The 26,876-nt window shown below is 47.8% G+C and overlaps 1 protein-coding gene across 4 annotated transcripts in view; it reads left to right on the forward strand.

Annotated features, from left to right (window-relative positions):
* The window catches only part of CTIF (cap binding complex dependent translation initiation factor), a 143,050-nt gene that overhangs the window by 73,974 nt on the left and 42,200 nt on the right, over positions 1-26,876 (forward strand). For all 4 annotated transcript variants that reach the window (XM_052776516.1, XM_052776519.1, XM_052776517.1 and 1 more), the window contains one exon: positions 4,331-4,407. In XM_052776516.1, the coding sequence (XP_052632476.1) occupies positions 4,331-4,407 (77 nt within the window). The remainder of the gene's footprint in view (positions 1-4,330; positions 4,408-26,876) is intronic.

A 26,876-nucleotide genomic window follows, 5' to 3' on the forward strand; every position in this document is an offset into this window, starting at 1 on the left:
CCCAGGCCAGTACGCTGCAGGTTACTGGGCTGAGATGTAGGGTGGGATGGCTCAGGAGAGGGATGTTGCTGGGGAGGGACAGGTATTGGTGGGGAGAGAGGCAGAAGCTCTTGGGTTGCTGCACATTGCCAACAAGATCTTGATAGCTTTTTATTTGTTCTTTCATTAAACTTTGATGTAAATGGGTCTGGGGCAGCGGAGAGGCAGCTGCTGGCTTTCTGGATTCCCACGGGCAGGTGGACGGGGTTGAAGGTTGGGCAGACACCTTCATTAGGAAGGTGAAGCACAAAAAGAGTGCACGTGGGCATCAAACCTGCTCCCTTCTGCTGTCTGTCTGCAGCAATTTTGGTAGATGACAGATCTCCCTTGACATATGCTAGCTGGCCATATGACAGTCACCTAAGCTTGCCAGACATGACCTGCCCTTCTCCCAGAACTGCTTTCCCCGAAACATCTAAAAATTAATATGCACATCACAACATAGCTGATCTCTAGGGGACTGGCCCGAAGAACAGGCCTGTCCTGAATGCCCCTTCTTTTCCAGAGCTATTGGCCTTTCTTGTTAGAGCATGCATGTTTATGATTTAAACTTGACATACATGTACACGCATTAGGAATCCCGTGGGCTTCTCAGGTTCTGCTCCAAGCTTCCCACCACGTAAACCACAGAGTGTTTAGCTCCAAAATGGAAAATGACCCCTATTAGCAATCCTTCCTGAGACCATGGGCTCCTTGTTCCTTGCTTTTCCCACACCCCTTGCTTCCAGACCTAACAGCACTGAAATGTTGGTTTGTTATGTTCTCCTCCAGCCACCTGAAAATAAATATCAAAATAAAACTGATGTGGGAGAGACCAAATGTGATTTTGCTGCCCACTGAGAAGTTGCAAACTTGCCTGTGAAAACCGTGAGCACCTGGGCTTAATGGTGTCTTCTGGCCCAAGCAGGAGCAAAACCCATCCCTCTTGTGTAGGTCTTCTTGTAGACCCATTGCGGAGCAGAGGGTGGTCTTCTGCCTTGCAAGACATTTCCCTTTGTCTCTGTTCAGGGATTTCAGCTTCATAAAGAGTGCATCCACTGAAAAATGGAAGAGCTGCATTTCAGATCCACGTTGTCCTCAGCGAGCCAGCTCTATTGAAGGCACTTCCATTGCTATCCTGCATGACCTGTGGACGGGAGCAGCCTCCAGACAAACCCAAGAGCCATGTCATCAAGGCACTCACCATGCTCTTGGGTCTCTGGCCCGTTCCCACCCACCCAGCACCCTCGATCTTCTCCAGCCACTCCGCCCTTCTTGCAATTTGCTGATATTTCCTTTTACACCAGCTTGCTGCACAAAAAAGTGGACTTTTGTCCCTTCCAAATTTAGCTCTCTTAGGCACCAAAACAGACAAGAGTAGGTATTGGTGACTGTTTTTTTCCAAAACATTGTCTCATGACTAGGACTAAGGAAGGGAACTGCTCGGCTGGAGAAGGGAGATGTTTGACTTTCCTAATGGGGACACGAAGTTCTCCTCTGTTCCGGCACAGGCGGTGTCCAGGAGTGCTGCTTGGATTAGGAGCCTTATTCTCCAGTATTTAATCCATTGCTCACCCCAGTGCGGTCTGCTGCTGGTGGGCAGAGGTCTGAGGAAGCACAGGGATGCTCTGCAAGGAGGACATGCAGCAACACACCACCATACATATGGTTTCTAGTAGGAAAGAGCAGAAAGGCAGCTCCTGAGACTTTAATGAAGGCTTCACATTGAGAAGATTGGTGCTTTAGGTCCTTGTGTTCTGCAGAGATAGTTTCATTTTTCCAGGGTAATTGTATTTGCACATGTGTCTGCAATGCAGCTTAAATTCTTAAAAATACCCCAAGCTTTAGCCTGCTGTGGTAGTACAACATTTGGAAACAGCCTCACTGAGTATTGTACTATTTCTAGCCTGATTTCCTAAACTAGCATGGCTGATGTGATTGGGCTGTGTGCGTCTGCTCCCTCCCTTCCTTTTCTCATTCACTTTGGTACCTGTTAGCCAATTTCAAGCAAATTTTCAAAGGAACAGAGATCTCGGAGATACTAGGGTCCTCCTATGCATTCAGTGAAAATAAGTGATTGGGAAAATAAGTGATGAGGAAGACTCAAACCTCAGCCCTCAGTAATGAAGAAGGTTCAGTATGATTCTAAGCTCGTACACATCAAAGATATCTAATACTTCCAAGACTCCTTGACAATGAGGTGTTTGGCTGCAGGAGAAGCCCAAGTCTGACCTGGTTAACTAGGTGATAACCCAACCACAGCCCCAGGAGAGCAGGTTGCCAGCTTTCCCTACTCCTAAACTACCTCCTCTTAGTCAAAGATGGGCTATGTTTGAGTGCTGAGATAAGATCTAGGGAGCATGAGGAGAGCTCTTCCTGGTGCTGGGTGCAGGGACATGAGCAGAGGACCACAGAACAACGTGCGTCGCTGAGCAGATCCTCTCTGGGTGAGCAGATCTGCAAGAAAGCTAAAGCAACTTCATGTAATGATGGCCCCTGTACCACTGCTATGAGGGATCATGTAGGATGCTCTGGCTGGTGTGGCACCTCTGGGTGTTAAGGGTGTTTTAGTGGGAGAGAAGGATAATTTGGTCACCGAGAGTGGGTACTACTCTTGAACGTGCTTTCTAATGCATGTGCTAAACCATAATCATGGTGCATCCGATTTTCTCTGGAAGAGTTAAAAGTGAAGAAGAAAGTTAAAAGGGAAGCTACCTTCTCAGGAAGCACGCTTCAAGACTGCAGCCAAAGCAAGGTTCAAATGGGGACGTGCAAGGTTCAAATGGGGACGTGCAAGCCAGCAGCAGGACTTACCAAGGGCTTGGTGAGTTCTTCATTGCTTGAAGTCTCGAAGAGCGCAGGTCTCCAAAGTAGAAGGCTCCAGCTGCCGTGGGAGCTGTAGGGTTGCCACAGTAGCAGTTTCTCCAGGCTCTTTGCAGATGGCCAGGATGGATGGTCACAGTAAACCCTGTTGGTCTTGGACCTGGGGATGTCTTCTCTGGTCTGCAAGCCTAAATTCATTACCATCCCCAGCAACCTTTCTCCTCCGTTACATCTTCCACCAGAGGACCTCAAAATATTACTGTCTAAGTAATCGCTACTAAAATTAACTGTCATTTTTAAGGCTCTTCACGCAGAGAGAAAGGGCTTTTTTTTGAAGTTGGTGTGTTATGTTGTCATGCCAATGTGACAAAGCGGCTGCTCGATGAGGCGCATTCCCACCCAGCCCTTGCCCTTGCCCAGGCTGCTCCTTCATGGCCCCTCACACATGGTGATTCACCAGCAGTGGCTGGAGCTCCAAGGCTAAGATAGGTTGTGATGAAAATAAAAGAAGCGACTTTTACAGGGCTTTTATTGCCAGCCGGGGAGGTACAATTCTGCATAAATAAAATTCATGACGGTTATGACAGCTCTGTGGTCCCTGGAAAATAAATAATACTTTGCACTTACAGAGCACCTTTCATCCAGGAACCTCAGAGCTCTTTGCTTACATTAACAAAGCCTCATGATGTCCATAGTAGGATGGTAAATACAGCATCCCCCTTATCAGATGAACATACCAAGTCAGAGAGTCGGCACCTTCAGTGGAGAGAGGACAAGACAGCAGCTTGAGTTACACACAGCTCTTCCACTGACGTGACCAGGGCAAATTATTTAATGTCCTGGTCATCTCAGTTGTTTCCAGTAGGTGGATGCCACCCGTCCCTGCCCCAGGGGTGGCATGGGTTGACTAGCTCACAGTGGACAAGCACAGCAAGATGCTCATGACAAAGTTGTCAGCTTGCTAACGGCATGGGGGCACAGCCCCAACAGACCAGCTAGCTGTGGCTCAGTTTCCTTACTCCAGTATCCTCAAAATGCTGCTGAGCATCGTCCCCTTACCGACATTTTTACAGCGGAGTTTTAGGTAAATAAATAAACCTGAAGGAAACAACCCAGTGAAAGTGGATGGTTTAGGTGCACCGGTATCAGCAGTGTTGTGTGTGAAGTGGGTGAATTCCCCGTAGATGGTGTATATTGGGATCCATCCATACGCGGTGCAGTTATTTGCTCCGTGTGCTTTCTCCCATACAGAAATTGCAGATAACATCATTCCCTGCTCATTGCAATGGCCCTGAGAGGGTACAACAAGTCTGTGGATTTCCAGACCTGCTTTGATAGGGTCTGAGATGTTGTAAGGATGTTTGGATGGAAACTGTTTCTTTTGTCATGCTCACATGCTGGCTCTACAGCTCTGTCTCATTCTGACTGCTTCCATATTAATGCCTCCTGTATCTTGGAGCTGATCGCTGCTTTTCCCTCTGTTTTACAGGGTTACCATCCGTTGCCTCATGAAGCTGAAATCGCACACACCAAAAAGCTGTTCAGAAGGAGGAGAAACGACCGGAGGTAGGTGAAACCTCGTTAATGTTTTTTTTAATCTTTTCTTCTTCATTGCACATCTTCCCCCACTGTCTCATGGAGTGTCTTTGGACAATACTGCTGTTTAGCAGCTGCCAGCGTTGGGTTAATGCATAAACCCTTATTTGAGCACTAAAGTCCTGAAAATGCAGAGTCTGTCCATCCATCCCCCTGGTTTGTCTTTTAAATCTAGGGAATGTCCTGTATTGCTCCAGGAGTATCTTAAGGACCTCCTCTTCCCCTTATACTTATTCCAGCATAGCCAGATGTCCTGGTTTCAGCTGGGATAGAGTTAACTGTCTTCCTAGTAGCTGGTACGGTGCTATGTTTTGAGTTCAGTATGCGAAGAATGTTGATAACGCTGATGTTTTCAGTTGTTGCTCAGTAGTGTTTAGACTAAAGTCAAGGATTTTTCAGCTTCTCATGCCCAGCCAGTGAGAAAGCTGGAGGGGCACAAGAAGTTGGCACAGGACACAGCCAGGGCACCTGACCCAAACTGGCCAACGGTGTATTCCATACCATGGGACGTCCCATCTAGTATAGGAACTGGGAAGGGAGGGCGGGGGAATTGCCACTCAGGGACTGGCTGGGTGTCAATCAGCAGGTGGTGAGCAATTGCACTGCGCATCATTTGTACATTCCAATCCTTTAATTATTACTGTTGTCATTTTATTAGTGTTATCATTATCATTATTAGTTTCTTCTCTTCTGTTCTATTAAACCGTTCTTATCTCAACCCACGGGTTTTGCTTCTTTTCCCGATTTTCTCCCCCATCCCACTGGGTGGGGGGGAGTGAGTGAGCGGCTGCATGGTGTTTAGTTGCTGGCTGGGGTTAAACCACGACACCAGATCTCCCCACTTCTATTAGAAGAGGCAGCTGGCAAGGTATTATCTGTAAAAGCTTTGAGTCCTTGCGACTTGCTTCCTCTTTTTCTACTGAAAAGCAAAATATGCTGACTTTCAGGGTCACCTGCAAAGTGGGTATGGTTGAGAGCGGTTTGCAGCAAGCATCGGATGCCTGTCTGTGTGAAGGAGGGGATGTGCTAAATAGGCAGCTGAGTTCCTGTGGCATTGGTGATTTCAATCCATTGAGTTAATTTAATTGGGTCAATTGGATATTTAATTGTGTAAATTGCATATTTAATTATATGAGGGCATCTAGAGTCCTTGATAGGAATCGTGACTATGGTTAAATGTGAAAATAAGCAGGGAATAAGGGAGTTAGTTGTACATGCAGCTTTATTTCTGCTAGCGTGTTCTGCTGTGGCTGAGACAACACAACCAGGGCAATAAAGCATTTCTAAAATGGGGACTTTGCAAGGTTAATGTTATTTAATAGGAGAAAAAGTGGCCAATGTTTTCTTCTAGAGTGGTCTGAAATCTGTGTCTGAGCTGTGATGCCTCATGGGGGGATTTTTGGGGGAGTCCTTTAGACACTTGTAATAGTTGTTGGACTATGTCCTCAAATCTCCCCATCACTTCTCGACTCGTGATCAGCCATGATGTACTTAATTCTGTGCTTGGTTTGGTTTTCCCAAATCTTACTGAGGGACCAAAAAACAGCTGAACGGAGTTTGCTCGGGCATCCTAGAAACATTCTTCTGTGGGCAGGGCAGTTCGTCAGCAGCAAATGCCGTTTTCTCTCCTCTTTGGGGCTCCCTCCTTTTTTCTTGTATGTAATTTAAAAGACAATTTCATCTTGTGATTTAGGAAAAAAAAAAAGGGCTTGTTTCAGCTGGGTTGCAGCCCTGTGATCGCTGAAACATGGTTAAAACCAAGCTGAAGTCTGCTTGTCTTGCAAGAGAGAGCTGGGTAGGCTTTCTTGCAGTGCTGGGCTGGACTCACTGAGAAATGCAGTGGAGGTTGGAGCAACCTGTTCCCATCCTGGCTCACTGAGCGGGTCTTCCTCCGCCATCCGAAGAGTGCATGATGCTGCAGGAGAGGAGACCTTCAGAGCCAAGGGGTCTCCTGCCTGAAGCCCCATGCCCAAAGCTGCACTGGACCAGAGCCATGGAACTGCATGTTGGTTCTTCCCTCCCAAGCGAAAAACCAGCCGGTCCAAGGGATCACACCAGACGTGTATTTCTATTTCTTTTTCCTTCTGGTCCCTTCAGATAAACCATCAGCAGACAGAAGCATTCAGCCCCACAGGGCATCTCTGTCTCCCACACAGATGGCAAGGAGAGATAGCAAAAGAAACTGCCTTGGGCTGGGGTTGGAAGATTGCAGGGTGAGATACAGCCCAGACCACGTAGCACTGGGATAATATCCCAGGAGGAGAGATGGAAGCCTTAAAACCCAGTTGATATCGCATCATGTGGGAGGAGACGTGGGACCGTTTCAGCCCTAAGTGGTCATGAATGAAATAAAATGGAAAGAGCAGAGGGGATGCAGTCCTGCCCGAGTCCTGCATGGACAGCCATGGTGGTGTCCAAGCTTAGACAGAAAAACATACTTATTTTAATTGCAAAAAAGCTAAGAAGCCCAGGTTGAGGGAGTGGAGTGAAACAACAGTCTCTTAAATAATTATTTAAGCTGAAAAGGCACGGTCCCATCGCCTAGACTTCAGCTGGGGACCTCAGCAGCCCCCCTCTCCCTGTGCCACATGGTTTGATGCTGGGGGTTTTCAGGGTCCCCTTGCCTCTGCGGTGCGTTTGGGACTAGGAGGGGAGTTTTAGTCCTTCTAGTGCCACTTGAGATGTCCCCAGAGAGCACTCTCTCCTTAAAATTGATTTCTAGCAGTAAGTGAGGTCTCAGAATGGTTATTTTATGAGAAAAACGTGGTAGAAATAGAGAAAAAAAAGAAAGTAGAAATAGGGGGAAAAAAGGGAATAGGAAAAAAAACCCAGACTGTATTGGAGCACGAACAGGTTACAAAGCTGTTCACACTTTATTGCAGTGCTATTATGTTAATGTCCCAGGTATCATTCTGGGGGAGAAAGGCTTCATTTCAGAGCTGGTGGAGCCACACAGGTGGTATAAACATCCCTCAGGATGAGATTTTATGGCCAGAAAAACAGTTGGGAGTTACGGGCTTTTTGTTTTAAACCTCATCTGGATATGGAGAGACTCAAAATTGCAAGACCGTGGATGGGGCATCGGAGGCAGTGAGGCTTGGGAGAGGCTGAGCAGGGCCATTTGGTGGTGCGTGGGTTGGGAGGAAGGTTAGGAAGCAGCTCTGGATGCCTGGAGCCAAGGGAAGAAGAGCTCATTTCTTAGAAAGGGGTTGGTAGCAGCCAAGGATGGGAGCAGGGCTGACGTGCAATGGATTTGCAAGAAGAAAAGAGATTGTCCTGCTCTGTTGGTTAGAAGCAGGTGTGGCCCCAAAGCCCTGGCACAGTTGGGTCTGTTTTTTATCAGGCAGCTTTTCACCCTTCTCCTGAAGGTGGTGAGCGATTGGCGCTAAGCAGCACCCCACACCCCACGAGCAATGCCTGTCCACGGTGCACCGGCTCTCCCTGCCCAGGACCTGTCTCATCCAAGAAAGGGGACACATCCCAGGTGACCATGGTAGGCGTCCTCCTGCCATGTGCAGGAGTCACCGCTCGCAAGTGGACCTCCAGCTTGGGTTGAGGAGTCAACCCCCAGGCTGACCTCTGCATGATGCACAGGTCCGGCTGGCCTTTCCTGGTTGTAGCTGACCTTCAGGTTGGCTGGTACTTTATATAACAAAACTATTATAAAAGAGCTGATAAAACACATTGGTACCCAGAAATCTGCCTATTTTTTTCCAGCTGGTCTTATAAATGATACTGGCTCCCCCGCAGAGCATGTGCAGGCTCCTCTCCCTTCCCTGATGGTGACATTCAGAAGGGGCCACATCTTGGGACAGCAAAGCACCTTTTGTTTCTCATGCAAAACGACGCTGACGTCCGGCTGTGCTGTAAATAGCACCCATCCCCGCTTCCTTCCCGTCACCTTTCCTCGGGAAATGCTGTCACCGCATTGCGGAGGAGCGCGGCTCACCTACCCTGAGGTCTCTGCCATGCACCTTTCACTCCCTTGCGGAGAAACAACCCTATGGGCGTGCAACCATAGCTCTCTCCTTGCATATATGATATGTTTTTACATTCCACGAGTCATTTTTCCATGGGACGCGTGCTTCATTTGTTACATAAGATAGATATTGGAAGAGCGAATTAGAGGTGTCATTAAAACAGGCTTCGACTTTCCCAGTTAAGGACCACTGTGGGTCTGTTGGGCGCATTTTTGGTAACAGCGATCAACATCAGAGCTGCATCTGGTGGAGGGTTTGGTTGCACAAGGTGTTGTAAAAGCCTACAGGAGGTGGCGAGGTCCTTGCTGCAAAGAGCTTAGACAGGATTTACAAGGAATATATGGAGTTGCAATGGGTTAAGACAGGTGAGTTTGTACCTACTTCTTGGTCTTCTGGTTAACAGACTACCGAAATTGTTCTGCATCACCTAAGGAAGTGGACAGTTTTGCTGAGGACCAGAAAAAGGTTGCTGGGAAAGTCTTAAAAAGGTTGCACCATTGTAATCACATTGGTTCGATCACTTCTTTTTGGATTTAAAAGTCAAATCAGGTTGAATACCTTACCAAAAGGAAATCCTCATGTGTGTGTAGGTGCTGGCTGATATCTCACAGGGCTTTTGGTGGTCAGTCTGTGGGCAAAGACAGGAGAGGAGGACAGAGGGAAGTGCAGCCCCATGTCTTGTGGAGGATGGAGTAAAAGCCGAAGAGTTAATCAATCCCCTCTTTCCAAAAGGCATCTGAATTCCTCTTTTCAATAGAAAAGGTGTGGATCCCTTGTGCTTCCTCCATGCACAGCTGGTGTGTCTCCAGGATTTGGGATGACCAGAGCCAGAAGGAGCTGCTCTGCCTGTCCCGGCCAGGGCTGTTGGGGACCACGGCCAGCCTCGGGTGAAGGACGATCACCCTTAGCTGTGGCTGAGCTTCGTGTCATCTCCTCCTTCTCCTGTTGGATGGGGGTTTAAGAGGGGTGTTTCTGCACCTGGGAAATCCATCCTTCGTAAAGCCTTTGCATGGGGATAAGGAGCTGGAGCAGAAGACTGCGTAGGTCCTCCTGGTTCATACATGGAGAGAAGGGGTGGGAGCAAAGAGGCTTGTGTGCTTTCCCCACGTCCCTTCAGCATGCCCCAAATACTTATGGCTTTTGACAACAGGATTACAGAAACGTCCCCGAGTTTTCTCTTGCATTGTCCCAATTTGCTTCCTACCGTTAACTTGGCTTTACACTTAAATGATCAGGAAAAAACAGTCTGGATTTTTGTGTGTGTGTGTGTGTGTGTGTTGTTTTCTGGTTTTAATTAGATTCAGAGCTGGGGGAGGCAGAAATATCCTTCTTCCCCGGAGAGCCCCGGGTGGCTGTCAGGGACGGTTTCCTCTTCCTGAAGCAGGAGGGTTGTGTAAGCACCGCTGACCCCTCCTGCTCACGCCCACGCCAAAAAAACGGGTTAGCTGGGGTGAGTGCACGGGGGTGGGCACCCCTGTCCTGACTCCCCGATCAGAGTCCACACTGCTGAGGGACCTGCCGGGGCTCATCCCAGCCCATCCACGTGGCCCCAGCCAGGGTCTCGCACAGAGGCGAGCGTGGTCCTGCACAGGGACGGCCCGAAGGACGGTCACGGCGGGCTCGGGGCCAGGCAGGGAATGTCCCAGATCCGCCGGTGGCTCCGTCGAGGAGCGTAGGCAAGCTGTGATACATTTCTTTTCTCATTATATTTGATTTTACAGACCCTCAGGGACACTCAACCACCTACAGTGATTAGTTCGACTGATTAAGCTGCTTTTCCTCTTGTGGCAGACTTCTTTTGTGAAGGGTTTTCAATAGCCACGCTGCTTGGGACATTGTTCCTGTACAATTTCCTTTCAAAACACCATAAAGGGCACTCTACCACTTTACCCTGTCATAAAACATCACAGGAATCAGCTTTGCCCAGCTTGCTCCTTCAAGGGCAAGATCTCCTCATTGAGGGAGAAGGTATGGGGTAGGGTGGGAGTTTCAGGACTGCATGATGCTGGAGTGAGATGGAGCCATTAGCAGGGGCAATTTGAGATGAGATGAGACATAAAGCAAAAGTTTTCTGCTGGTTGTTTTTTTTGCTGTCTGTTAATGTGAAGATCGAGGGTCACCCAGGGAAGTGAAGGATAAAATAAACTTGAAAGCCCAGAGAAGGAAATGCTGCTTTGCACATATTGGCTGGGTCAGCCTTGCCCGGCAGAGGCTGGGAGCGGATGCAGACGCTCTCGAGGTACCCGGGGGTAAATGGCGCAGGGGGAGAAGGGCTATTTCTGCTGAAGAAACATGCTGCCGTGAACAGCAAGTGGATAAAACGGGTCATTTAATTAAGACTGGAAACCAGAGGAAGGTCTGCCTTGATTGCCACCAAGGGAGTAACAGATGTAGGGAACTGGATGGGGTTGCAGTGGCACAAGGTCCTTCCTCCATGTGTTTGTAGTTACTCCCATGCCCTCTCGCGAGGCTATCGGGTAGATCTGTACCAAGACCTAGCGTCACCGGGACCTGGTTAGTCTATCAGCTTCTCTTTGGGCAAGGCGGTGATGGAGCAGGGCAGAGGTGGTATCAGGAGAGGACAAGCAGGAGCCCCTTCGACCCGCGGAGCCGCGCTGGCCAGACACGCTGGCATCGCCCAGCCCCACTGCCCTTCCTTCCAGGCATCGAGGAGAAGGCTCTGCCAGGGGTCACGATGCTGGGACCCCGCTCCCGGGAGGAGATTGTTGAGAACAAAGCCTGCACCAGGCTCGCCATTGAAGAAGCAGTTCTTGAATGATCAAAAAGCCGCCTCCTGATGACCCGCGGGCATCCGGCTGCGGGTGACTCAGCCACGGGTGGAGCTGCTGGGCGGCACTGCAGCTTCTCGTCAAGAGGGACCTCTTGGAGCTGAGATCTGGAGGTGGTTTGGCTCCATCAAGACCCCTTGCTGCTTTTGCACCACGCTCTGGGCTCAGTGAACAGGACACAGCATGGCATGGGACTGTAAGAGTCCAACGCCATCCCTGTGCAGGAATCACAGCCCCGGTACCTACAGGACACAGATGATCAAATAGGTCTGCAGAAGCCATCTGAAGTTCAACCAAGTTTATATCTAGCATCGGTCCTAGACTGGCTCATCTAAGAGTGACTTGCCTGCCCCAGCACCATCCTCAGAGCTGCACACGTAGGGTCTTCCCATTAGCCGAGCAGTCCATGTGAAACACTAGTAGCAGCAAGGTGGAGCAGTTGGTATTTAGCATCTATCGGGGGGGGGGGTTGTTTTGCCTGTCACCCGTGTCTCAGTCTGTGGTGGGGTGAGTAGGGGTTTTCCACCCAGCTGCTCTTGTTTCTGCCGTTGTAATCAGCGCTAAGCCCTTACGCACTTGAGGGTGTTGGTGAAAATATGCCCAGCCATGAGTCACCCCTGAAGGCAGATGGTGCGGCTGCGATCCTGCCGGCAAAACGCACCACGAAAGGCAATGCCATATTTACAGCTCCTTTCTCGATGCTAGCAACAACTAAAAGGATTTTGCATTTCACGTGATGCGGGGAAAAGATACTTCTGTAAATATCAGAGTGCTCCGCAGGCTCAAGACTAATGTAAAGAGAAAGATAAACCTTTGTGAGTTCAACAGGACACGCTCTACATGAGTAGGACTTCAGGAGATGTGTATCCATTACCATTCTCCATATCTGCTCCGTCCTCCTTGTGTGCCTAGCTAACGACATGGTGCAGAAGGGTTAAAAGATTCTCATCTAAGCAAATTTAATCCTTTCCTTTCATTGTTCCTTTTTTTTAATGCCAGGAGGCAGTGGCAGGAGAGAGCCGGGTGCATTTCCCAGCTGCAGGGTTGCCACCTCTCTATTGAGAGCAGCTTTGTCATTACATAAAAACTCTACAACACAAGACTTTTTATTCCCTTTTTTTTTATGATCTTGGCGACTGAAGTGACCCCTGTCCTGCAGACTAAATTTAACCTGAATTGCCAAGCTGCCAGTAGACTTTATGGCATCAGGAGGCTTTTGCAGGTTGTTTTTCTCCATCTCTGCAGCTGATTGAGACTTTCTGTACCATCAGCAAAACATTTTACTGTTATGAAACCTCAATAGAAATGTAATGGCCTGCTGGATAAGCTCAGGGTCTTATGATGTTACCTCACATAAAGCAAAATAATTGCTCCAGCAAAAAATCTGGGAGAACTTCAGTGTGTGGCTGTGGTGGAGGGACACCTGATTTCATCAAAACTCGGTATTTATTAGGTATCTTGTTCCTGTGTGGCAGCAGGGGCTGTTCTGGAGGACGGTGAGTTGTTAACACCGACAGCTCTTCTGCTGCTCCTTTTCTGCTGCTGCCCATTCTTGTGAGCATTAGGGAACGGGGAGCAGGAGCTCATGGTGGCTGTACAACTAGGGAGAAGGTTAGCAAAGCAACTGCTCTTGTGTCCAGGGCCTTGGGGGGGGACAGGACATGGGAGACCTCATTTCAGTTCTCACCTTCATCAGAGACTGCTGGGCTTCACCTCTCTGATCGCAGGTGCTACTTCAGATGTCCTAGCATATTGTGAAATCCATGCAAGGAGCTAGCAGACACCGGACCTTGTGAAACCTGCACCAAAATGGGGTGGGAGCCAGACAAGATGCCATAAAGCATCTCCAGTGACACCACCAGCTGAATCTCACCGCATGTGTCCATAACTATGTTGACCATCTAAGAACTGGGTGCCAAAGTTCCCGTTACGCTCAGAGGGGATGCAGTCAGCGGAGTTTGGATGATGGTTCACCTCAGCACGAAGCAGGCGTTTGGCCAGGTGACTCCCTCCCCAGTCTCCACCACCTGTAACTGGTTGGGCTGCCATGGAGTTTAGATCCCCACCTCACATTTGTCCTCTGACATCGCAGATGCCTAAAATTGGGCAAATTGAACCCACCCTCTGCGTGATGCTGTGTAACCCCCTCCCCATGCCTATGTTCTCCATGCGTTAAATGCATCTCGCTGCTGTAAGCTGTTTGGGGAGCAGTTGTTCTGTACGCTAAGCGCGTATGCACAGGGCCTGAGGGTCTCCACCATGGCACTCTAGTAAAAGTCCTGCGCAAGACTGTACTTTGTGAGCAACCCTACAATAATCCGGTGCTGTGTGGAGAGGAGGAAGGATTCCCCTTCCCCTGGGACAAGGTGGGAATTCCCAAAGGTGGCAATCACAGGTGCATGGAGAGCCCTGGAAAGCTTCTCACTGAGATCTTCCAGCCCCCACATAAGAAAAATTAGTCTGGCCATCTTATGAGAACAGGTTTCCTTGCTTTATTTTGCCTTCCCATGTTGACCAGAACCAAGGAAGTCTGAAAAACAAAGAGCTGTGGGAGGACTTGAGCCAAAACACCTCACGCCGGAGGAAGCGCTGGGACAGGGATTTGTTTCTGGGCTCTCTTCAACAAGAACAAAGATTTGAGACTGGGCATCCCATTCTCTCCCATCTCATGGAGTGGAAATCTCTTCTCAGCCAAGGAAAGCAAGGGTTTCCGCTGAGACGTTTTCGTGCTCACAGAGAGTGCCACCTTGGCACTTCTTGAGAAGCTTTAGGGGCAGCAGTCTCCACTTCAGACCATGCTTGCCATAAGTATTTCTGGTGTCTGAAGAAAATGTGCTTGTGTCTGTACCTGGAAGATGCACTTGGCTGATGAGATCCCTCACCTGCATTTAGTTCAACCTTTTGTTGAGGCTGCCTGGCTTCACTGGCCAGAGCAAGCCCCCCTTACCCATCAGCTGGGTAGGTAGACCCTGCCAAGGTCTACCAGCCAAGCTAGCTTGGTGCTGCCAATAAGCAGGAGTTGACACCAGTCACTGGTGTTTCAGCAGCCTGGGTGAAGTGTGTACTAGGCTTTTTTTGCCCGTGTTTTTTCATAAACAGGTGTCAACAGAATGGTTGTCATCACAGGTGGAAGGGTTTAGCCCTGAGCCCCTTAAAGGCATTGCCAACTCCTACTACAATCCCTAACTCGTTTTCACTTCAATTAACAATTTGCACCTTCTCCTAGAAGGTTTCTTCCACAAGGGAGCTGGTGGGTGGATGCCCAGTTGATGAATCTGGTATGTCCTAAGGCAGGAGCTGGCTGAACTGGGGGGGGGGGGGGGGGGGGGGGGTCTGAGGAGACAGTGGTATCTCAGGACATGCATGGCAGTGATGCTTTTGGCACTTACGTTTCAGGCAAAACGTGAGCTGACTCAAACCCTTGGAGTTGGGTGGGATTTGGGGATTTGGTTGATGAGCTGTAGAGTCCTCAGCTCTGCCTAAGCTGTATTGTGGATGTATATGTGCTCCCTTGGATTTGGTCCTAAATGTTAAGAGAAAAGAAATATATATGCCTGGGTGTGTCATGGGCACATGAAATCATGGGAGGATCGGGAATGGATGCTAAAGTAGTGTGGCTTGTAGTCCTATGTGTGAATTTTAAAGCTATTTTCTAGCTTGTATTTAAAGGACAATATTACTTTATTTTATGTGAAAATCTGCTATTCTGCATTCATTATCTGATTCTGAGTTCTCAGGCATCATCTTCCTGTCCAGTGTTTCATCTCATAAAAAAAATGGTTTTCCCTCTTGTTTTTCCCCTCCTTATCTTTCACTCTCTGCTTAGAGATACATACACACACACATATATAACCAAGATATCTATATATACAACCAAGTTGTCCCAGCATTTTGTCTCGCAAAATGCTTTCTCAGTGGGACTTTACCGAAAGAAAACTCCATGCTTGTTCCCGCATGCATCATGTTGGCAAGTCAAGAGGTTGGGATCACACTTGCGCGCATCCTCTTTGGGTCAGGTAGTTTTTGTGCTGGAAAGATTGCTAAGAAAAGCCCGACCATCACTCAGGAGCGTGCCATGCAAGATATTTATTTGAAAACTCTTTACAATAAGCTGACAGCCCGTATTGATGCAATTTTCACGCTATCTTGAAGGGTTGCACTATTTCCAGAGCCGCTCCCATGCCGATCTATTCATGGCCAGTGCTAGGGCTCCTTTCACAAATAAAAATAGGCACAGGAATGGCCCTCACCCTGGATTTTAAGATTGCAAGTTATTTTGGGTGAAGGCGAAGGTGAACGTGTTTTACGGCTGACATGAACGTGTTGTTTTTAAGGCTGTGAAATTTTGGAAGAGCCTTAGAAACCCGTTCTCAGAGGTCACCAGGACAAACCTCTCCTGCTGGGCGAGTGAATAGAAATGAGTTCATAATTACAGAGTATAGTAGCAACACGTTTGCTTTTTCACCATTTTAATTGAGGTTTTCAGAAAGGAAGAGAACTTAAAACAATACAGAAATGTCTTTTGTTCTTCCAGGGTCATTTACTGAGAGCTTTGCAGTGAGAGGAGAGGATGTTTATTAACGAAAGCAACAATATCAAGACGTTATTTTAGTGCCGAAGTGCTGTTCCTAGCTGGAACAAAACAAAATGTTTTGGATGGACTGGGTACTTGCTGAAAACTAGCATCAAGCTAAATGATTTGCAGTGCATTTATTGGACTCAACAAATGGTGTTGAAACAGAAGAAGGAGAGAGGAAGGGAAGGAATTGAAAATGTTGAAACACCCTTTTCCTTCTCAGTAGGATTTCCAAGTCAAATTAATTAGGTTTAATGGCACGTGGGTCAGAACCCCTGAAGCAGCATCTGGAAGTCAGGTTTTCATCCTCCTCCTTATACTCCTGTCTTCTCCATGCCCTTCTGGGAGCTGATGGGGGTTACTGGAGCCACCATGGAGACTTTCTTTGGGGGTGCTGAGGGAACATCCCAAACCCACTGAGGATGTCATGGCTGTCCATGCTGAGCAGGGTGCAGAGGAGTTGAGCCAGCATAATGGTGGCTGTGAAAAGCTGCTGTTCATGGGAAACCTCTTCTGAGCAAACTCAGGGCCAATAATTTTTTTATTTTTATTTTTAAGGACAAAAGTAAGGCTCTAGTGGTGTACTTGCCTGCAATGATGAGTAGTAATGCTAGCATCTAGCTAAATCATAGTATTTACAGTGTAATGATGCAAAAAACTCTTCTAGGCAGCTGAAAGCACCTAAGCAGAGATGCTATTAAAATAATAGCTGCTGTCCTGCTTATGATTTAGAAACTTTGAACCAGTGGTGAAGGACAGGCCATGTTTTCAGGAACAACCACACTAAAGGTGCATCTCAGAAAGGAATCATAGAATATCTCGAGTTGGAAGGATCCCACGAGGATCATCGAGTCCAACTCCCTGCTCCTTGCAGGACTACCTAAAGCTAAACTCTGTGACTAAGAAAGCTGCACTGGCTGAAGCTGAGCGTCCTGGACAACAAGGTGAAGAACTCCTTATTGGAGTGCTGGTCCTTCACAATGAGGTTCCTCAAGGATTAAGTGTTCATACACATGAAAATCCCAAGTAAACAGTCAGCACGTGCCCCTCCTGCCCGAGCAGAGCCGGCGGTTGCAGGGCATCAGCTGAGGGGTTGGTTACAGGCAATTTAGAGACAGATGATCATTTCTTTCAGTTTGATTGTCCACAACATTGCTGGGAGTTATTACACTAAATTAATTCTCCGAACTGCAGGTCCCCGGAGGACAATATTGTCTTGGTGGTTTGTTCCTAAAAGGGCTCAGCTGGGTGATTGCGTTACTGCGGCTTAATGAATTACGGCACGTGAGCTGGGCGGCAGTAATTGCCTGTGTGCGCTGCTGGCTGCGTGTGCAGAGTGCCTTGTGCTGCAACCCCTCCACCCAGCTGGGAGATAACTCACCTTATCTTATGGTTGTCATGCAGTCCTGCATTAGCAGAGGAGCAGGAGTTTTTCATTTGCAATTAGATTTGCTAGTGGTGGGCTGGAGCTGGTCCGGAGGTCAGTAAGAGCAGGAGGAGAGCTGTGATGGGTCACACCAGACCACCTGGCTTGGTGACAAGCAATGGACACCAGGAGGAGTGTGAGAAGAACAGGGTATCCATGTAATGCTGCTTCCCAGCAGTGCTCCCCTCTTCTTAACGGTTGGACTTGATGATCTTAAGGTTCCTTTCCAATCAAAATGATTCTGTGATTCTCCAGGAATTTACACTTTGAGGATCTGCAGGACCACATTTGCTCACCTGTGTCCAGTAGCTCCTGATGGATTTTCCTTTCGTGAATTTAGCAATGTGCTTTTTGAACCCTTGTAAATTCCTGATACTCACATCTCATGTAGTGTAGCTCCACAGTTTAACTGTGCAATATGTGAAGAAATACCTCCTTTTGCTTATTTTGATCCATCCTTCTCTTCATGTCACGAGAGTTAAAGTGCTCACGTGGCTTTGCCTGCAGACTAAGTGCCCGTTGAGCACTACCTTAGCTCTTCAGTTGTGTTCAGCAAAGTGGGAGTCAGCATTTAAAACAGGTTTTGCCATTTTGAAAGCAAGACCATCAACAGAAGCGTTCAGCAATGCCTGCTCTGAGATCATAAAATCATAGAATAGTTTGGGTGGGAAGGTACCTTTAAAGGTCATCTAGTCCAACCACTCCGTGATAAGCAGGGACATCTTCCACTAGATCAGGTTGCTCAGAGCCCCGTCCAACCTGACCTGGAATGTTCCCAGGGATGGGGCATCTACCACCTCTCTGGGAAACCTCTTCCAGTGCCTCACCACCCTCATCATAAAACGTTTCTTCCTTCTATCTAGTCTGAATCTCCCCTCTTTTAGTTTGAAGCCATTACCCCTTGTCCTATCACTACAGGTCCTACTAAAAACTCTGTCCCCATCTTTCTTCCAAGCCCCCTTTAAGCCTTGAAAGGCCACAATAAGGTCTCCCCGGAGCCTTCTCTTCTCCAGGCTGAACAACCCCAACTGTCTCAGCCTGTCCTCACAGGAGAGGGGTTCCAGCCCTCGGGTCATTTTTGTGGCCCTCCACTCAGGGCACCTTGGTCATCTTGGCTGTATTGGTGTTGCTTTGGTAGCTAATGATGTGACTGACTTATTTTTAATCAACCTGGCAGGAAAGTCCTCATCGTGTGGGCGAGCGTAGGGTGCTGTTGGGTCAATCAGCTGTAGGACGAGTCACAGGGAAGCAAGGCAAGCGCTGTCCCCAGGGAAGACAGCCAGAAATTAAACAGTGCTGTGGTGGTTTGTTGTCCATCAACCTCAAAGTGCTTTTTGGCAGAGGGCTGCTCTCAGCATCCCCCCTTTCCCTGCAAGGAAACTGAGGCAGAAAGGAGGGAAGGGGCTGTGGTTGGATTTTCCCCCACCACAGACCTTACACTGAACCCGTGGCCACCAGATCTTTGTATGTGCGAACCCCATCACCCATGAGACCGTCCTTCAAGGCTGCTCTTTCAGTGTCAAGTAGTGCAAAACACAACCGTCTACGTGATGCTATTTCAGCCGGCCAGAATTGAGGGAAGGAAATATAGCGGCAGGTTCCTCTGCACTAGGAAACCGATCTGTTATTGAAATGGCTTTCTCTTTGGTGGAGTGTTTCCGGCACGGCTCCTCAGTACTGGAAATGGGTTTATCCATCTACACGTTGTTTTCCAGCATGAGTTCATGGAGGTGTTGTCAGCAGCTGGTTGCTGGAGTAAATATAAAGTGAAATAACTTGTTTCTTTCTCCTGCTTTCAATTCTCGAATATAAATGCGCTGTTGCTGGTGATCACTTGGAACGAGCACCGAGGGCTTTCTGCTGCCAGGTTGCTCTCCAAAGTTATCTGGCAACTGAACTGAGAGGTAAGGGCAAGCAGAGGTTGATGCTTTCAATGGGTAAAAAAAGGTTTTATGGCATCGCCTGTGTCACATGAGGTCTCTCTGTGAGACCTGGCCCATTTGAAGAAGCCCAGCAGCACTTCAGCCGTGTGGCTGCACAGTTTGGGTGGTGACTTCCAGTTTTTGGCTATGGCAAGTAGCCACCCCCTCTGCAGGAGAGCATTTACCACCCAGACCTTCTCCCTGCAAGCCCGGGCTGGGGACGCTGGCCCTGGAGACCTGGGACGGAGCAACGTGCTGAAGCTCTGCAGGGCCTTCTGGCATGGTTAGTGCGTGAAGAAGTTGCCAGCTCGAGTTGTTTGGGCTCTTGTTGCAGAAACAATATTTCTGTCTGACCCCAGTTAGCAACTGATGTTTGCAAAATAAAGAAGTCAAGGCACTGGAAATACTTTCCATTCCCGCTCTTGTCTCAGCCCAAAATATTAGCATTAAAAATATTGCATCTATTATATGCAGCTAATATCTCTGCTGGCATGTAAATCACCCAGGGATTTTTCATCTCCATATTAAAAAAAAAAGTTAACTACGCTCTATTTTTGGATATTTGTTAACTGTTTTGTTTCCATTTATTCCTACTAAAGCCACAGCAGTCTGTCTCCAAGGGACCATCTGTGGGAAAGAGAGTCCCTAGATTGATTAGGAAGGTGCCAGGGTCATTAACAGGCATGAAGGCGCTGAGTATCTGCTCTTTCTCTGATAATGTCTTTATTTAGCGTGACAGCCTCCGGGGCACGAGTGGACAACAGGCTTCTTTCTTTCATTTAAACTAACATTGCTCCATCCATTCCCAGTGTTGTGCAGATGCTATGGATCATCCCAATTTCCTGATTAAAGCTGGGGGTGCTGGTCCCCAAGCAGCAAGGGCCAACAGCTACACGGCACTGGAGCTGCAGAAGGTGACCCAGCTCTGTACCTCTCCCCGAGCAGCATGTTCCCATCTGAACTGATGAGTGGAAACTCATCCAAGAGAAAGTAAATTTTTGGAGTGGATCAGAGCCTGGCACAGCTCGGCACATCCACGTGAGCTTTAGGGGTAGCATGAGAGAGGAGGCAGGATAGGGGTCAAGAGGAGACAACTCTTCTTTTAACGGTGGGACAGACTTAGGTAAACATTTGGGAAACTGCTTAGGATCGTCACTGGGTTCCAATAAGTCAATGTCCAGATTGATCCTAGCTCCCAAAGCTCCACACTAAATGCTCTAGCATGCTGCATCATTTTTGAAGACATTTATTTAATGTGTTTGATAAAGGCTTCTGGCACACGTAAGTCCAAAGCATCTCTGCTCCTTGGGTTGGTGTTTTACCAGATCCCCGTGTCGGAAGTAATTGCTTGCCATTGACTTTGGGTCATCTCATATGTCTGGACAGCTGCTAGGAGATCCTGTCAAATCTTGCCTTAGCTTCTACAGGAAAGACATTTATTTCTTCACTAGAAAGCACTGGTATAAATAGGATATGGAAAAAACCTAGGACGTCTCCTTGCTGCAGGTCAAAGAGTCACAGAGGTCTAAAGGAAGACAGCTGAACAAAAAGGCAGCAGGTGGGGGCTCGTACGTACTATTTAGGATGTGTCTTGAGGGACGGGACGATGGAGGGATGGTGGTGGGCTGTGTCTGTGCATCTTGGCATGGGTTTAAAGTTTGTATCTCTTGGAGGATTATCAGATCTTGGGATAACTGATCAGCCCTGGTGTATTTTTAAAGGAGGCAGCCTGGAGTCTGAGATATAAGCTCTTTTATTGCAAAGTAGTAAAAGATGAATCTATATTCATTCAAGTCACATTCTTACTAGGAGTCCAGGATCCACGTGTGTTTGTGCTCAGCAGATTTTTGGGAAACTTTGTGTACTGTGGTTGTGTCTTTCAGGTTTAAACTATTTCAACTAAACTGGATTCAGTTCCTTGTTGCTGTATTTTCCTATGGTTTTCATGTAATTTTTGCAATCGTGTTTACAGTATGCTAAGAATCCAAAAACATAATTCCAAGTAATGCAGTTTATGAAGAGAACCATTTCCAAGCAATTTCTACATGAAATCACTGCCGTGATTTCTACACCAGTCTGGGCAGTCAGCCTTGAAGTCCGGGAGGTGTCTTCCTAACTGGTTGCCCGCTCTATGCAACAAGGGCCTCGATCTGGACATCCCTAATGATTTGTGGGAGATCCAGCAAAGCATTTAAAGAGCTGTTTTGGAGCTATCTCGCATGCCATCTGTACTTGGGATGTCTTTCCCAAGCTGGTGTTGCAAAACAGCTACTTAAATTCCTCCTGAAGATTCATTTCCATGAAGCTTAGAAGAAAATAGCTGACTCAGGCAGCCTGTGCGGCCAAGCATTGCAGAATGCGAGGACTTTCATTGGACTTCAGCAGTAGACAAGTTTGCTCTTCAACACTTTGCTGAGTCTGCTCCAGTGGACTTTGTGCCATGTCCTTTCAGCCCAGCAGTGCTGTCTCTGCTTCTGCAGCACAGCCTGCAGACTGGGTGCTCATCTGGTGGTCTTGTGAATGGGGTGTCCATCACTGTGGTGGGAGAAGTAGTGGACGCCAGTGGTGTGAAGTGATGCTGCAGGAAGGCACAGGGAGAAATCGGGTCCATTTCTGTATTTGGAAAGGCCAGATCAGTCAGCGTCCCATAGCAGAAGATAGCACATCCTATGATGAACCATGATTTGCGTCAATCCTATGCCCATTTTTTGGATGCATTATTGCATGAGCACCTTGGGTGTCTCTGTGAAGCCCTTCAATCGTAGAATCACAGGATCATTGAATGGTTTGGGTGGGAAGGGACCTTTAAAGGTCATCTCATCCAAGCCCCCTGCCACGAGCAGGGACATCTTCCACTAGATCAGGTTGCTCAGAGCCCCGTCCAACCTGACCTGGAATGTTTCCAGGGATGGGGCATCTCTGGGCAACCTATGCCGATGTTTCACCACCCTCACCATAAAAATCAATGCTACCCTGTTGGTTTATAGTGAGTCTAGTTATGTTGTAAAGGCCAAACGAAATCATCTCTAGCAAACAAAGACAGATGTGATGTCCAGGCCCAAGGGATGGTTGTCAGCAGCAGCTGTACCCCAAGACCAAGGTGGTGACAAGAGGAGTTGTGCCCAGGTAGGCAGCTCATCTGAAGGTTTCATAATGCTTCTGCCAGCAGCCAGATGCTGTGAGCCTCATCAAAACCGTCTCAACCCTCATAGCGTTGTTTTCATTGGCTGTGCTTGTCTTCTGGAGTTCATTGTATATTTTCAAGGATGCATACACGTAAGACCTAAAGTATGCGTTACATCTCAACTGTTCAAAGATGATTTTAGATCCTGATCACCACCATTTTGACAGGTGGATTTTCTACGCTTTCAAAATGCTGTGTCCATCCAGAGACGTGGGCTGGGTGTAGTGATCGGGATAGACTTTAACCCTAGTGGCAGAAAGGCATAAAAGAAGTGTGAATAATTTCATTTTTGTTTTCGGGAGTGAACATGACATCTTGTTCCCTTCTCATCTGAGAAAAATGCAAACAAAAATGAAACTGGAGCCAAGCGAAATCAGTTTGAGAGAGAAAGCCAAAGGGAAAACACACAGAAGTTCTGTGTTCTTCATCCTTGGAGCTGGTGGTTGTTGCTTTCTGTGGGGTTTTGAGGTTTTTGATTAAATTGTGCGGAACCGTCAAGCTTACTTGAGTGTTTCCCACTCTCAATTATAATGAGGATAGAAAACGGCCGTGGCTGGACTACGATGCTCCCTGCACCAAAGGAACGTTGAGTTATCATTATACATGCGCGTAAAACATCAGAGTGCCTGTGATGGAGGTAGGCTTGGTGAAGAATACTTTTGGGGGAAGTCAGGCCTCTAGAATAGAAATTCAAACCTTTCTCTTCATTATATTAATAGCAATATTCTCCAGACCTCCGGGAGCAGTTTTAGATGCTATAAAATTCCACTAGCTCCTAACTGGGATCCTTCAGACCCTCCAGTTTGGACCACGATGTCCCTTAGGTCTCCAAAGCCAGTGATGATGGGCGTTTTTGACCACAGCAGCACTGACGTGCCCAAACCCCTCCAGCAGCGCCTGCTCGGGGGTACCAGTCTGGATATTTGTGGAGCTGCATCATGCAAGGTGAAGCAGCTGGTCTGGCTGGAATATGCTTAGTTCAGAAAGGCTGGGCCTGGAGAAATTGGTTTGCACAGGGGATGTTTCGGAGGACTTTGCTTCTTCCTGCCCTTTCCCTTTTCAGGCTGAGTATCCCAGGCAGCTAGCTAGTACAGCCGGGAAGAACCCAGTTGCTATCGATCTCTGTGAATTTAACTCTTTCAGTCGTGACTCTTAGAGGTTTTTTTTAATTTCCTTCCCTCGGTGGAAAATTACTGTGGGATTTTCAAAAAGAAGGTGGGGAGAGGTGGCCCTTCATCCTGTAGAGCAGGCCCCACCAGTCCTCTATTCGCAGGTAGAGTTGCTGCGTGCCTTGGGGGTGCTCTGCTCCTCCAGCTTTGAGGGGTGTCATGGATAAGTGGAATCTGGGGTCCTCATGGGAGTGGAACGTCCCACAGAGTCCATTTCTGCAGCAGGTCTTAATCTATCCCTTATAATGGCAATTGCTAATTAATTGCAGGCATTTTAATAGCAAAGTTGATCCTGAGATACTCCCAAGACTTAGCATCATATTCCTGGGCCTTATCCTGGCACAGAGGTGAGATCCTGCCTGGGCAGAAGAAAGGGTGGAGAGAAACTTTCTGTCTGCAAAATGCGGTGAGGAATGTTTTCATTCAAGCACCAGAACGATGAAGGGGGTGCAGAAGGCTTGACCGTGGCCATGGCACCACTCTTCATTCTCAACCTCTTCCCTGAGTGGCTGCGAGTCCGTATTAGTTGTTAATTGCTGGGTGGCCCTGGCCATGCCCACTGCGTATCAGGCTCTGCACAAAAGCAGGACAAAACCAGTATCCCTCCCTGCGAGTAGCTTAGCGTGCCCCGGAGAGTTTGTCCTGTGGGAGAATTGCCTGGGATTGAGGGCAAGCGTGGTGTCCAGGCAGGTTCTTCAAAGGCAAGAGCCAGGATGTCCAGAGCACCCAGTCCCTGATCCCACAGATGGGATCTCGGTCCGTTCAGCCGTACGGGGTGCTCTGCACCGCGGGGTAGCTGTCTCGAGTGCAGTTGGAGATGTAGTTCCTTACCTCTCAGTATTTGTAAGAATTGCTTAACCAAATCTCCGTGCAACCCCCGGGAGAATGTAACCCCGCGTTGTCCTCCGGCTTTCCACATGCCAGACAAATGGTGGGGGCTCTCAGAGGACTTGTCTCGCTCGGGGGGGGCATATGAGCAGGGCTGACGGGACGGAGCAACTGTGTTTTAGACCACAGCTGTCCACGTGTCTGGAGTTATTTTTCCCAGCTTTGTGCCTTCCAGCCCCTTTCCTTGGGAGTAAACGATGTAGTAAAAACTTGCAGGAATCCCATATTTCTGAGCACGTAGGCTGTAATCACCAAGACAGCTGAAGCCTTAGATTTGTTTGCGTAGGCTCTTCCAACAGAGCAGACAAATGTCAGATCTAAATTCTGTTGAAAGGTATCTCATTTTGTTAATTAAATAAAAAAATCAGTGGAGAAACGATAGCACAAGCAATACCATCCTATTTCCAGCTTGGCAATCCTGACTGTCTCCCCTTGGGTTTTAGTTCTTCTGCAGTTTCTTTGTGACTCTGAATGTGTCTTTAGTTTCCACATTGACCGATGGCCAAATCCCCAGTCCCACTGAAGTCAGGGGGAGTTCTGAGCTGAATCAGAATTTGGCCTTTGAAGTGAAAATAGTTATTTAATGTTAAATGGAGTCAAGAGGTAAGAGACCATCGTGCTGTCGAAATACTTTTTCTCGTAGCCAAAGTAGGGTCTCCCGCAAGGCACTGTGTCCTTACAGCAACGGCTGAGCAGAGAGGGACAGAAGGATTTCCCAGTAACTGTGGCATTTTTCTGGAGTGAATTCTTGCTTTTCTTAGAGATGTTGCTGTGTGATTCAAGCTTCACCTGTTTCTCCCTTCAGCATCGCAAACCTAAAAGCCTGGGCTGGGGAGTGTCTTTGGGTTCCTACATGGTCTGGTTCCCTAAGCTTGGCAGGTCACCCCAAGCCACCATCTTGGCACCTACACTCCTGCCCTTGAGCAAGCAGAAGGTTGTTTCCATCAACTCAACCCACAGCGAGTGTGTGTGGTGGGGTGCCCTGATCCCCATCTTGCCCCTTCCTGGGGCTCTCTGTGTCCCCAGCACCTTGGTCACACCTGAGAGCAAGGATGGGTCATCCCAACCTCCTGGGCTTTGCAATGCTGTGCAGTCAAAAAAGTTTTAAGATCTGGGCCCCGTTCTCCCTGCTTTGGCTCTTCTTTGCTACAGAGTCCTATTTCTTCTTGGCTTTTCTTCTTTGCTGGGGTGTTGGGAAGATAAAAGCGCACAACGAGTCTTTGCCTGAATGCTGGATGATCGTCTAAACCCCTGCCTGCTGCCAAGTCACGGACGTTGCTTCTTGTTTGCCATTCTCCTTCCTTTGCCTTTTATTTCTTGCAATTTTTTTTCCCTAACTTGTTTAACTCTGGTGTTTTCCGTCCTGTGGTCAGTGACTGCAGAGCTTCGGTTTGTGTTTGCTCTGCCCCTTGCCATGGGGATATTGCCTTTTAGCTGTCCTGTGCAGGGATGGAGCTGCCTGTCCTCTCCCTGTCCTATTGCAAAAGCCCCAAACCGAACAGTCTTGCACATTCCACATTGGCTTAACTGTTTGGGTTTTTTAATCTTAAACCTTTTTTCTTTCACAGCCCTTAAACAGAAACAGTTTGGTTTATAATATCGTTATGTCTTTAGGAAAAAAATGTCCCTGCACGCATTTCTGGCAGGAATTTACAGTAGAGGTTGGTTCCGAGCTCATTTCCAATCATTTTGCCTTACCCCTGCTTAAATTAAAGCTGTGTCTGTGTGCAACTTTTATCATTTCTGTGCAATATTTGCAACCTAAATACAGTAGCAGCCTGTCTGGCTAATAACCCAAGACTAAAAGTGTACCCAAACAGTTAAAGTCAGACATTTGAGACGAGAGAAGAGCAAAACCACAGAAAGCAAATGCTGAATTATATCAGCAAAACTCTTGCACGCTTAAGCATGTGAGGGCTTAATACTAGATAAGGGTTTTAACTAACTTTTATTTTGACATTCCCCTTTTAATAAGCGTTGCTCTTTACAGAGCGGTTTATGTGATTGCGTTACTGAGAGGAAACAAAGAAATGCCAGGAAAACTTGATGTGGAGAATCTGTACTCATAAAATGCTTGTTAAGCTCCAGCAAACAGGAAAGCTTCCCCCATCTCCTTCTTTTTTTTTTTTTTTTTTTTTTTTTTTTAATTCCCTGCCATTGAGCTTGCAAAAAAAAAAAAAATCCCACGTTGAATATTTCAGAAAACCGGATCTGGTGGTCTAAGACTAAACACAAATTCCTTCCACTGCCACCATGAACAAGCCTCTTAGTCCCGCGTTCGCCAAACACGAGCCCTCGCTCTTTATGGTTAAGAGCCAGTTGGCCTCGGAAAATAGGTTTTAACTCCTGGGGATGCCAAGGAATACAGATTTGATGGGCAGATGGCTTTGGCAGGCAGGGTTGGAGACTGTTTAGCCGCTGACCATTGAAATGTATTTGTGAATGGCTGCTTCCTTCATCCGAGCACCCTTAGCCGAGCGGTGCAGATGATGAAAATAAAATTAA

Source organism: Harpia harpyja, chromosome Z (genome assembly GCF_026419915.1).
Source record: "Harpia harpyja isolate bHarHar1 chromosome Z, bHarHar1 primary haplotype, whole genome shotgun sequence".
NCBI lineage: Eukaryota > Metazoa > Chordata > Aves > Accipitriformes > Accipitridae > Harpia > Harpia harpyja.